General features: G+C 32.2%; 1 protein-coding gene across 1 annotated transcript in view; it reads left to right on the top strand.

Moving 5' to 3' along the window:
- LOC145241453 (dnaJ homolog subfamily B member 11-like) overlaps window positions 1-12,988 on the top strand; it is a 74,969-nt gene that overhangs the window by 57,092 nt on the left and 4,889 nt on the right. Inside the window, exons 6-9 of the mRNA XM_080104430.1 lie at window positions 3,478-3,560; window positions 6,657-6,714; window positions 9,543-9,654; window positions 10,820-10,979. Coding sequence (XP_079960556.1) covers window positions 3,478-3,560; window positions 6,657-6,714; window positions 9,543-9,654; window positions 10,820-10,979 — 413 coding nt within the window. The remainder of the gene's footprint in view (window positions 1-3,477; window positions 3,561-6,656; window positions 6,715-9,542; window positions 9,655-10,819; window positions 10,980-12,988) is intronic.

The following is a 12,988-nucleotide window of genomic DNA, read 5'->3' as shown; positions in this document are numbered from 1 at the left end:
AATTGTTAGAAGTAATTAGTCATAGATTAATGAAAACGTTTCATGTGGAGAGATTAATTGGATTTATGTTAATGGGGAAGATTATTTTGATTCGTAAATATTTTGGTTCACGAGCGTAGTTAAAGAACAAATTAAGTTCACGAGCCGACATACTACTGTATTATACATCGAAATGATTCTGAAACTATTTTCTGTCATACTGGAGGTATTTTCTTTTAACTAATGCATTTCAAAACTATTGTCAACTTGGCTCTGACATTTTTTTTTTTTTTTTTTTTTACTACTATTAGTGATGGGACGATTCCAGTAATTTTCCCCAGATCTGATAGTTATATTCTAAATTTCCGATTCTAATTCTTTTTAAATTTCCAAATATTTAATTATAGTTATTTTTTGTTTTTTAGCTTTGGAGATGAGTGTAAAATCCTGTGTAATTTATGCATGTATTTTCACAAATGTATAAGTACATTCGTGGGAGAAGTGCATGCATTACACAATTAGATCCTTCTATTTTTTTATAGTTTCCTCGTAATTCATTTTTATTGTTCATGTGCCAATTTTTTCTATTTTATTTACTTCCTCCCCAGGTGGTGAAACACAAGGTGAGGTGTGAGTTTGATAAGTGTTTCTCTGGAACACACTGAATTTGAACTTGGAACGCCCAGGTTATCACTCTGACGTTAACCACTTAGCCACCAGTGCTATTTTTGCCTAAACTATTTTAGTTTACCTTGTATTTTAAAAACAATAAATATTTATCATTTTATCAATGGAAAATTAACTTTAAAACAACAGCAAAATTATAAGAATCGTTTTTTGAATTGGAAATTTGGCACAAATTTTTCCTATACTGATTCTGGTACCTCAAAAAGTTTTGATTTTTCCGAATGTAGTTAATTGTCCCAGCAATAATTTCTATGGATCAAAATATAAAAAAAAAAAAACAATTTCAATGCCAATCTGTCTTCTGATTGGTTGTTGATTCTCGTGAATATTCATGATGATTAAAAATCAGTGATGGGACGATTCCAATATTTTTCCCGATGCTGATACAATTACCGATTCTGTGCTAAATTTCCGATTCCGATTCTTTATAAATCTCTAATTATTTAGCTATAAGATTGTTATTTCCTCCTATTTTCTTAAAAACATGTTAAAAATGCAGATATTTTCCTAAATATCAAATTACACTTGTGGAGGATGATCTATCGATTTTACCTTTACTAGTATTTTAAAATCAATAAATATTAATATTTTATCATTATTACCAGGAATGGAAGATTTTGGTTTAAACAAAATAAAATAAAAAAAGACAATTAAAAGAATCATTTTGCCATCGGAAAATAGGCTTCGATTTTTACGATTCCGATATCCCCAAATCTTCCGATTTTTCTGATTTCCAATTCCAATTAATCGTCCCAACACTATCAAAAATGTTGCTTTTGCAAAAGAACATAATACGGGATTTGAGAAAAAGACAAAATGCTGCAAAATCAACTTTAACTCGTAAAATATCCTTCAATAAGTTCGTACAAAAATTAAAAACAATTGAAAACTTTCCCAGCCACAGATTGTCCTGGCTTTTCGTGAGTTCAATACCAGGTTAGAAAACTTTTCATACCAGCCAGTATTCTACATCTCTAAAGTCACAATATACCGATGCATGGACTACTGTTGAGACTTCTGGGTTGGTGCATCAACCACTAGCAGTTCAATTTTGAACAAAGTGCAAAAAAAAAAAAAAGAATTTTTAACCTCATAGGTTCCGCATCGTTTCCCAAGTTTCAACCCCTGTTGCAAATTTGCACCCCTATACTTGTTTTATAAATACTTCCACAAAATGTGCTCAGATGAACTCAATACGCTTATACCCTCTAAACAAAAATATCCCAACCCACCCGATTAGCTACTAAATCCTACCACTTCACTGGAGAAGTCCGTAGATGCCAGAAGACTTTCTACTCTGATAGCTTAATTCCTCTGACTGTTTGCTTTTGGAATTCCTTTCCTGTTTTCTTTTTCCCCAACAGACAAACATGCAGAAATGTAAATACAACGCAAGCAAAGATCTTGCTGACCCACTCCCTATCCATGTTGATACTTCATAAATCTGGCCCCTAATACAGTAACCTCTTACACTTCAGAGCAACATGCTTTGTTTCGGATAGAATGAAAGTAGAAAAAAATAATCTGAAAGTCTTTTTTTTTTTCTTTCAAGTGTTATTAACATAAACATTGGATGAGAAATAATTTATAGTCGAGCATATTACGTTATAAATTTGTTTGTTACAGAAAACAAACTCAGCAGTTTTGTATTGAAGATTAAGATTTCCATGAATTTTGCAAAGATATTTTTTTACCAGTTTCAGATTTTTTGAGATAAGGAATGGTAATTTGTATTATTTGGACTACTGTTTTCATCTTGGATGTTGTTCTCACAACGTTTCAGCCAATATAATCATCAACCATCCTCAAGTACATTTTGTCAAATTCTGGAATCTGTACGAAATTTTGAACAGGACCTTTTATTTAATCCACAGGTACAAATAGAAATTCCCTAAATTTGACAAGACACTACTGAAGGTCGGAGGTTACATCAGCCAGAACCTTGTGAGAACAACAGTCCCAATGATCGAAATAAAGTACAGATTTTTACCTGGTCTTAAAATAACTAGAATTCATATAACACTGCATTGATTGCAGGCCCAAAAGTTGTATATCAATTTGATGCCCGCACGCACAAACATAAACATGAGACTATTCTATATTTCATTCTGTTCATCATCCAATTTTTTTTTTTTTTTTTTTTCTGCAACGGCTAAAACTTTTGTAAATCTATAGGTTCTGAATTACCTCTACAAATGACATTTTACTTTTTCAAGTGATAGTGTGTAAAATTTGACAAGAGAGAAGGGGGGGTATTAACTTTTATATAGATTAAATGTGAAATGATCCACCATTTTCAGACCATTCTATCTCGTTAGAATATTTCTATCTTTTTTTTTTTATATTATTTTTTTAATATTTATTATATTATTTATATATATATAATTTTTTAATATTTATCTTTTTAGATTATCTTTTATACTGCTTATCCTAAATGAGTGGCAAAGTTATAAAATCTAAAAGAAAGATAGAAAAAAATAAAACAAATTTTATTAACAGCTCTAAAACCACTAAAATGGCTTGAAAATGGGGAGATTATTTTGCTTTAAAATTTATATGCAAAACTGTTCCCCCTATCTAAATTCTATTTTTTTATTTTCTTGCCAAGTTTTTTATGGTGCTTGCACATCACCGCCTAAAAGAAACTAGTCTCGTTCGTAGAGTCTTGGGTGATTTAGTAGAGGATGTTTAATTTACAATGCCAAAACATTTTCTGTAATTCTTTGTCTTGTATGCATGGTGTGCAAATCATCTTAATATGATGATTACAATTTCACTAAAACAAACTTATTAATTTTTGTTTTTTTTTAGATTTGTTCCTGAGGAGAAAATTCTTGAAGTAGAAATTGAAGCTGGTATGCGAGATGGCCATGAGTATCCATTTGTTGCAGAAGGTAATCGACAGATTTCTTTATTGATTTCATTTGGTTTTGATAAACCTCCAGTTTTGGAATTGCAAATTTTCTGCAGCTGACACTAAATTGGATGATTTGGGATTGCTTACACTCTTTAGATGAAATTAGAATGAGCCCATTTTGAAATGGCTAATATTCTATGGATGAACTTAGAATTGGCCCATTTTGGGGTAGATAATGCTTTATGGATAAAATTAGAATGAAGCAATCTTTGGAAATTGCTAATGATCTATATAGATGAATGCAATTTAAGATAAGCTGGTTTGGTTAATGCTCTGTTGATGGAATTAGAATGGACTAATGTTATGATGCTTAATGCTCTGTGGATTGATGAAATTTATATGAACTGCTTTTGTAATGGCTTATCTATAGATGGACAAAGTTAGAATTGGACTGTTAATCATCTCTTGATGCAATTCAAGATAATGCTCTGTTTGACATTTGTATATGCCATTTTTTAGACTGCCCTTTATATCTGCTTAAATTTATCCTCTTGAAATTCTGTTGAAAAAGTTGCTTGAAAAATTGTTGGATCATTCTACCACTCCTAATGCAATCCTCTGCCTGTATAAGAGTCAAATACATCCTAAGATGGATTACAGCTGCCACATTTGGGAAGGTGCTGCTCAAAGCATTCTTTCCTGCTTTGACAGGGTCGAAAATCAACTTTGAAATCTAGTGGATGATGTCCTTTTCTTCTCTTTACAACCTCTTTCTCACAGAAGAGACGTTGTGTGTCTATGTCTGCTCAGCTAATCTTCAATCCATGATCCTTTCTCTCTGTAAAACATTCAGAACAAACTCGTCTAGCTACAACCACTATCAACAATTTCTCCTATCTTTGCCTAAAACTATACATAAATTCCATGAGCAGTTATTTTCCTAGGACTGCCCATCTGTGGAACACAATACTGTGGGTCTGTTTGCTAAGTGATTATAACATGTTTGTTCGTTTTTACATCATGACTCAGCAAAGCAGCAGTTAAAAAGCTTTAAGTGCTTTGAGTTGGTTTAAACTTAATAAAAAGGGATAAGGTATTTCAAGGTGCCTGAGAGAATTACCAACAGGAAAAAATGGTTTACAACATAAAAAAAAAAGAACTATAATATCATTATGGCTCAAAAGAAAATAATAAAGCAGATTTGTGGCACACTTCTATGCCTTGTGTAGTTTCCCCATGTAACTTGCTAGTCGAAAATACAAAAGCCTCAGATTTAAGTGCAACAAAAAAGATGAATTTCGAAATCCAAGTGAATTGTTTCACTTATTTGTTTAGCTGTGACAATCTTTGTTGAAGACAGCTGTGCGACACTTAGTGTTGACTTTAGCTGATAATTGGGGAAGCATTACAACAGTTTTTTTCTATAGCTTTTCTTTTTTCTAGACAAGTATGATTTCGATTATGCAGCCTTCCATTCTCATCTATGAGTAAATAGCTCCACTGCCTTGTGAATGCATTGGCAAAGGCTAAGGGAGTAAACCCTGACAAAAATCTCGTTTAGAGTTCCAATAGGCGGATGGTGATGCACTGCAACACCTTTCCGACAGCTCTCCTGGTTCGGACCATATTGGCTTGCCTTTCTGTCAGACTTCACCTGCTATGCCAAGAGGGGGATCCTGGTAACTGGGCGAACCTAGGTCTCCTTATCGCCTGCCCAGGTCTGCATCTGAAGAAGTAACTCTGGCTTCAATTGTATAGCTACAGCAGACGCTGCAATGCATCAGATGCAGAAAGCCATTGTCTCACGAGACCAAAAGTTGCCATCATCATCATCATCATCTTGAATGTTATTCTTACGACATTTTGATTGCTGTAACCTCAGATTTTCAAGTGCATCTTGTCAAACTCTCATTTGTACTGAATTTCAAACGGAATCTTTTATTTAATCCACAGGGGTAGCTTACTCTTGCTTCATTAACCATGACCAGGTAGAAATCTTAATTCGTAATTGTATTCTTAGTATCGTCTGTGCTGAGGATTGAACATTTAACCTTCAGAAGACTGTCACTGATTATTACTTTGCACTTTTTCAAGCAGAGCTTTACGTTGTGAGACAAACAGTTGCATTTGCAAAAAAATTTTTTTTTTCATATGGCAACTGAAAATAATAAAATGCTTCTTTTGGCAACTGTGTTTTTTACACTGACAATCTTCCAAAGCTCATTACTGAATGAAAAATGTCTTTCCAACCTTTTTTTTATTTGTTTGTTTAAATAAAATTAGCAAAGTGAAATTATTTAAAAAAAAAAAAAAAAAAAAAAAAAGTTTAAAATACTCTTTTTTTTTTTTTTTTTTTTTTTTTTTTTCAGGAGGTTGTTTAAAAATATCTGAATAAATTTAAATGTTTATACCTTCAAGTGTAAACATTCAAACTTATTTAAAAAAAAAAATGCAGAAAAATCTTCATGAGGTACATGCTCGTCATGCAACGAAGAAATCATATTCCAAAATTCATGTGGATTTGGCTAGTAACTTTTCTATTTGGCTGGTAAACAAAAATATTTTGTTGTCAAAGGTCAACTAAAGATAAATTTGATGTTCATAAAATTTGATTTTCTTATTTAAAAATAAAACTATTTGATCAATTTATGTGATTTTTTGGAATATTATATTTTCGTTTTGTCATTATACAAATCTTTATTTTTGTCTTTTAATATATTGAGAATTGTGGACAAGAACTGCTTGATGAAATTTTGACTTTTGATTTTTTTTCAAATTTATTGCATGAATTTGATGCTTTTTGATAACAGTAAACACAAAATTTTAGCTTGATCAGATAAATAGCTTTTGAGTTTTCAACATTTATATGACATAACTTCGGGAATACTTCCAACAATATGAATGAGTAAGGCGTGGATAAAACTGCAGTTCATCCTTTCATTGTCCAATGAAAGTATACAGTCTCTCAACTGACTGTTCTTTTTAATAATGTTATCAGTTGCTTGTATTAGCATAATAATGAAATTTCTTATTAATCTCATGTAAGGTCAGCTCAAGTGATCTATAGACACACACATACACACACTTGTAATTTATGTATTCAAATTATTTTTATTTTTTTTTTTATTTACAGGTGAGCCGCATATTGACGGTGATCCCGGTGATCTTAAATTCAAAATAAAACTTGCAAAGTAAGTAAAACTCAAATCAAAGTAAGTAAAAACCAAATCAAATATAAAAAGAATTTTAAAAATTTGACACTCGTTTTAAATTAATTTTTCTTTATATAGCAGTTTTGGTTGTCCATGACTTATATAAACCATTATATATCCATTGTTGTTGGGAACTCAGGTTCTTGATAATCTATGTATACAGAAATTGAGACAGAAATGTTTAGTTTTTATAAGACGTTTATTCTTGAGTGTAGAACCATTCTTATGATACAAAAGTAATCCAAAAAGGGATAGCAAAAGAAATTACTATTGTAGAGAAAGGAAAGTTATCCAATTGCTAATGTTAAATGTAGTCGTCATAAACAAAAATGGCAGCAGCAATCCAGTCAGAAGCTTAAAATTGTAAAGAATTTCAAATAAAGAATGGTAGAATTAATCCAGTCAGAATCAGCAGTAACCCTCTTCTAGTGTCAAGACAGAAAATTATGACTGTATAAAGAGATTCCATAATTTTATACAGCAATTCTGGTAACTGATTAGTTCATTCTTATCACCCCTGGCTATAAATATAATCGTCCAAATCTTTGTGATCATAGCAGTACCATTGTGGCAAAAATATTGCAAGTATATTAATACAGACAACTTCAAACGTACATGATGTGGGGGATCTCTGGACTTGATCAAGTATGGGCTGTCTTTCAGTAGTAGATACACATTCTTTTTTTTATACCTATATTGTATGCGATTGCCTTCACTCTCCCTGAGACTTTTCAGGGAGTGACCATGTTTTGTGTCAGTTTGCTTGAATTTTCAGCTGAAAAGAGAAAGATTTCACTTTTTATGGCGGTCACATCCGTTATCTAAAGGAAATTTTTATGCTTTCTTTGGATGCACTTTGTTGTTGACCAGTTTTGCATGCTCTTCCTTCTATATTTGGTTTCCCTTTTGGTTAGTCTGTTTCGATTACAGGGGATTGAACACTGATGGCTTGGTTTCTTTCAAGCTTAGATTGTTTGATAGCTGAAGGATAATTAAGGTAGAGGGATGATTTCAATATTTTTCCTGATTCCGATACAATTACAGATTCTGATTCTTTTTTTTTTAAAATTCAAAATATAGAGGGGTTTTTTGAAGAGGGGGAGGTGCATATTTTTTTTTTTGTAAATTTAATAAATAGACTTATGGGTGTGACTTACAGATTTTGGTTTTACTGGTAGCTTAAAATCAATAAATATTAATCATTTTATCACTAATACAAATCATGGAAAATTAAGTTTTAAACAAAAAGAAATAAACACAATAAAAAGAATCGTTATTGGCATCTGAAAATAGGCATACATTTTTCCAATATCACAAATTTTACTTTTACTTGGCCTTTTGGTCAAGATCAAAGTGTAGTATCTGTTCTTCAGATGCTGCACTTCCATTTCTTGTTCTCTTTCGGTGGAGGATCAGTCCTTCACGACTGAGACAATTTTTTATTTTTGTACCTTTTCTCCACGTTAAAAAACGACCCTGGTGTCTAACTCTGTCCCGTGGGGAGTCATAGTAAATAGGTACATTTTTCCAATATCACAAAAGGATCTGATTTTTTGATTCCGATTAATCATCTCAGTGCTAGCAGTTAGGTAGAGAATGAGGTTATAGTACTTTTATGGCTAGCACTACCATAGTTGATAGTACAGAAGACTAAATTCAGGGATAACTCCTAGAAGCTTCTCTATCAGCACTCCGCAAATATCAGGGTCTTCTCAAGTGCCATATTGTGCATTGATGTGTGTCACATGACATATTTCTAGCATGGATGATTGGGTTTGTCACTACCATGCAAATATTTTGGCTTCAGATTAAATTATTTTGCCTCTGAATTTATCACTGTCAGTTAAGATAACTTTGTTTTAAGGTGATTCGGTCTTCTTTTTTGTTGTTATATAACTTAATCAAATTTCTTATATCAAGCGGCTGTTGAAAATACTAGCGTTCTGATCTAAAATGCACTAAACGTTGATGCTATTGTTTTTTCCTCCCTTTCCCTTTGCAAAACTCGGCCGTGTTTTGCAAAGCCAAAAATAAAAACAAAATTTTTTCTCTACAAAACAAACAAAAGACATGAATAAATATTTGAAGACATTGTCTGGAAAGAAAAAACTTTTTGGGGGGTGGAATAATTTGATGCTGACTGTAAAGATCTCCTTTATAATCAATATACACAAGATTTAATCTACTTCTTTTTGCAAAAGAACATTTTATTAATTAACTATTTCTATTTTCAGTTTTAATGATAATTTTATTTATAAATATTTACCAATTTTTCAATTTGGGCCCCTTGAAAAATCGGATTTTTATCTGTTTGTCAACTGTTTCACGAATGTGCATGTGTGACTAGTTCATATGACAGATTCCTTATGTTAAGAATAAGTATGTTTGAAAACACACATTAAAGATTGTGTCAAGCTGACTTAATGGTTATGGTACTTGACTCACTGTCTTTTGGTTTCGATCTCAGCTAGAGTATTTTTCTTAATTTTTTTCTTACAAGAAATGAATTGTTTAGAAAAAACTATACTCGCATGCACAGGTCTCAATTTCTGTATGAATTAAAATATAATATTTATGCATATTTTATGACTGGGCAATGCCAGGCAGCTTGCTAGTTTTAAATAAAGAATAAATCCATTTGTTTTTATTTATTTGGAGAATATTTAGCTGTTTATATAAAAAAAAAAAGTTTTTTGTTTTTTTTAATATCTTTCAAGTTCAATCATAATATTTCAATTAATCAATCAATATACTAGTTAAACTTTATATTTTCTGTAGAAATTAAAGATGTTCTGTTTTCTTTTCAGACATCCTGTATTTGAAAGACGAGGTGATGATCTTTACACAAATGTCACTATTAGTTTGACAGATGCTTTAATAGGTTTTGAAATGGACATAACACATTTGGATGGACATAAGGTAAGATTGAAGTTCTGAATTTTTTAGATGAGGGCTGATTGTATTGCTTGGATTGGACTATTGTTCTCATCTTGAGTGTTATTTGTGCAACGTTTTGAATGGTGTAGCGTCCGATCTTCTTCAGGCATGTTGGTCACCATCTTGGAAAACAACATAGCGACCAACATGCCTGATGAAGGTCGAAGGCTACACTGACCGAAATGTTGCACAAATAACTCGAGATGAGAACAATAGTCCAATCAAAACAATACAAGGTAAGATTAGTTCTTTTTGTCATGTATCACAATGTGATAATGTAGATGCTTTTAATAAATAGGTGTAAAAAAAAATCTTTAGCATTTCAAAAAGTTTAATAAGAAAATAGGTAGAAGTGAATTCTAGAATATTTACCTCGTTTACCATAACCCACCAATAGAAAAAAAAATTAAATTAGACTCAGAGAGTCTAATGTTAAATCTGGAGATGGGATTCTTAAACTGTGTAGCCATTAGTCTTGTATTGTAAAAAAAAAATCAGCTCCTTTACTGGGAACTGTCCGAAGTTAAAAAAAAAAAAAACCGAAGGAGAACAGCAGAAACGGTTCAAGGACAATCTGAAGGTTTCCCTCAAACAGTTTGGTTTGTGTTCTAACTCCTGGGAAAAATTAACCCAAGACAGATGTTCCTGGCATGCCACAACTCACAAAGAGGCTACAGTTGCTGAATCCGCACGCAATGAAGAACACGAGAAAACGTAACAATACAAAATACAGTGCAGTTAACACCTGATACAGAATTATCCCACGGATGTCCAACATGCGAGAAATACTTCAGAGCTCGAATCAGTCTAACAAGCCATCTTCGAACCCACAGAACACTTGCATGATCACGGTCATCTTTGCAATCGATGGGCGAACATCATTTAAATAAACAATAAATACATTGTGTGTGTTTCATCTTTTTTTTTTGGTCAAGAAAAAAATTAAAAGAATCATTTATGGAATCTGAAATAAGACTTAAAGTTTTCCAATAGCCCCCAAAAAGTTCCGATTTGTCTAATTCTCGATTTCTGATTGAATGACCCAACACTAGTACAGAGATTAAAAATCTATATTGTTTTTTTTTTTTTTTTTTTTTTAGCTTTTGTTCTAAAATGTTTCCTGAATTTGTGAATTTCTTTTACGCAGGTTCATATTAAACGAGACAAAATTACACGTCCTGGCGCACGCATGCGAAAGAATAATGAGGGAATGCCAAATTATGAAAATAATCACAAGCAAGGAGCTTTATACATCACATTCGACGTGGACTTTCCAAAGAAGGCATTGTCCAATGAAGAAAGAGATAGTAAGTGCCTTTCTCATAGCTCTTATCAACAGGACTTTTTCCACGTTATAAAAATAGTTCAATCAAGTTACAAACTTATACAAATCATTATACAGGGCCATTCCAAAAGTGAGGCCTCCTATTTTTTTAAACTCAAAAGCTGAAACGTTGAAAATCTACAAAGACGAGAGCAATACCATTAAAACAAGCGACTTTTTCTGCTCCAGAATTTATTTTTCTGCATAATAACCACCATTCTCAATGTACTTTTGCCTCTTTTGATACCTTGGTTGTAAAAGTCGAGAGTGCGCTTTGTCACTTGCATCTCTGTTTCCCTCTTAAATCGCAAGCCCATCTCCTAAATTTGCTGACATCAACTGCATTGGCTTCATAAACGTTCAATAGGTGTGACGCATCTCTGCTTCTGATGCACGTCCATGACAGGAGTTGTTTCTTAGTCTCACTCTGTCAATGTCTGCAACAGAGAGATTAAACTCTCAGGTTATGAATGCGTAAGTTCAGTCATCATAACAATGCAATTTGCAATTCCCTCTGATCCATTCGGATGGAATAAAAAATAGGAGGCATTACTTTTGGTATGCCCCTCGTTAAATTGAGGTGAAAAAAAAAGATGAAACAAGTTAGTAAATATAATTTATGAAAACATTTAGCGGTGCTTGTCCAGAATTCTCCCTATATTAAAAAAACAAAAAATAACGAAAAAATATGTGTGACATGGGTGTATGATGAAAAGAAAATATTGTATTTGGAAAATCACATAAATTGATCCAGTAGTTTTATTAAATAAGGAAATCAAATTTTATGCCTAACAGTTTTAACTATCTCACAACGCCACATTGAAAACAGGCTGCATGGACAAGGGCGATAACTTCAAATAATTCAAACTTGCAAGATTTTAGAAAGCAATTTTTAACATGAGAAGGGGAGGCATTGGAAAAACTGAATTCTGTTTAAATATGAATTTATTTATAGAAATAAAATTATTTGACCAGTTGACATGATTTTTAAAGTTCAATATTTTCTTTCCATCACAAGTATGTACGTGTAGATTTCTTTGTTTTTGTTTTCTATAAAAAATGTTTTTACTTTAAAATCTTGTTAAACTTCAAGATATCAAAAAATTGGGGTTTTTTTTAATCAAAAAGAGAAAATATTTTCACTTTGAAAATGTATAGGCAAACCAGAACTATAACCATTCTGAATTTTGGATTAGTCAGACTAATGTCCTCATTTTGATTGTTACTTTTATATAACATTTCTTCCAGTGCATCTTTCCAAATTCTGTTACCTAGATGGGTAATGTGTAGACACAACAGCCTAAATAAAAAATATCTGCTAAATTCGTAGAATGTGCCCAACAAGTTTTGTAAATGAGGTTTGACAATGATTTCATGCAGACTGAAGAAATAACAATATTTCAACTTGTCATGAAGTTTTCTGTCAATTTTGAAATTATTCTATGGATTGCTAAGCATTGGTTAATAACCAATTCTTGGAGGCATGAAATCTGTAAATTACCATGTGCATTGAACAGTTATTCACAGTCGATGGTTGGAGATGGAAATGTGTTAAAGATGTGTTTAATCATTCAATACAAAAAGTATCTTTTTTGAGCAGAGCAAACTTTCCTTATGAACAACTAGCGAGAGACACCTGGCCTTGCCCAGTCGTAAATATGGTTTAAAAAAAAAAAAGACTCGAGTGGCATCAAGCAGAAGCAAAACTGAAAGCAAAAGTTTTTTTTTTATGTTGCGTGCTGAGTACAAACCCACATAAGTTCGTAAATGAATACATTATCGATGGGACCACAACGACACATGTTTTGATGCTGCAAATTTATCTTTTTAAAACAAAATAATGAAACGATCATTTGCGCATGTGCAGTTTAAAAACAGTGTCCAAAGCAAGATTTTTACCTGCTCTCCCCCCTTTCAAACAAAACGGCATTTCTACATGAAACAATTGACGTTTTTTTTTTTCTAATTTTTGTCTGAGAGATCGCTTTTTCT

Source organism: Euprymna scolopes, chromosome 20 (assembly GCF_053919585.1).
Source record: "Euprymna scolopes isolate OS-2025 chromosome 20, ASM5391958v1, whole genome shotgun sequence".
Classification (NCBI taxonomy): Eukaryota; Metazoa; Mollusca; class Cephalopoda; order Sepiida; family Sepiolidae; genus Euprymna; species Euprymna scolopes.
This window is presented reverse-complemented; position numbering and strand designations above follow the sequence as displayed.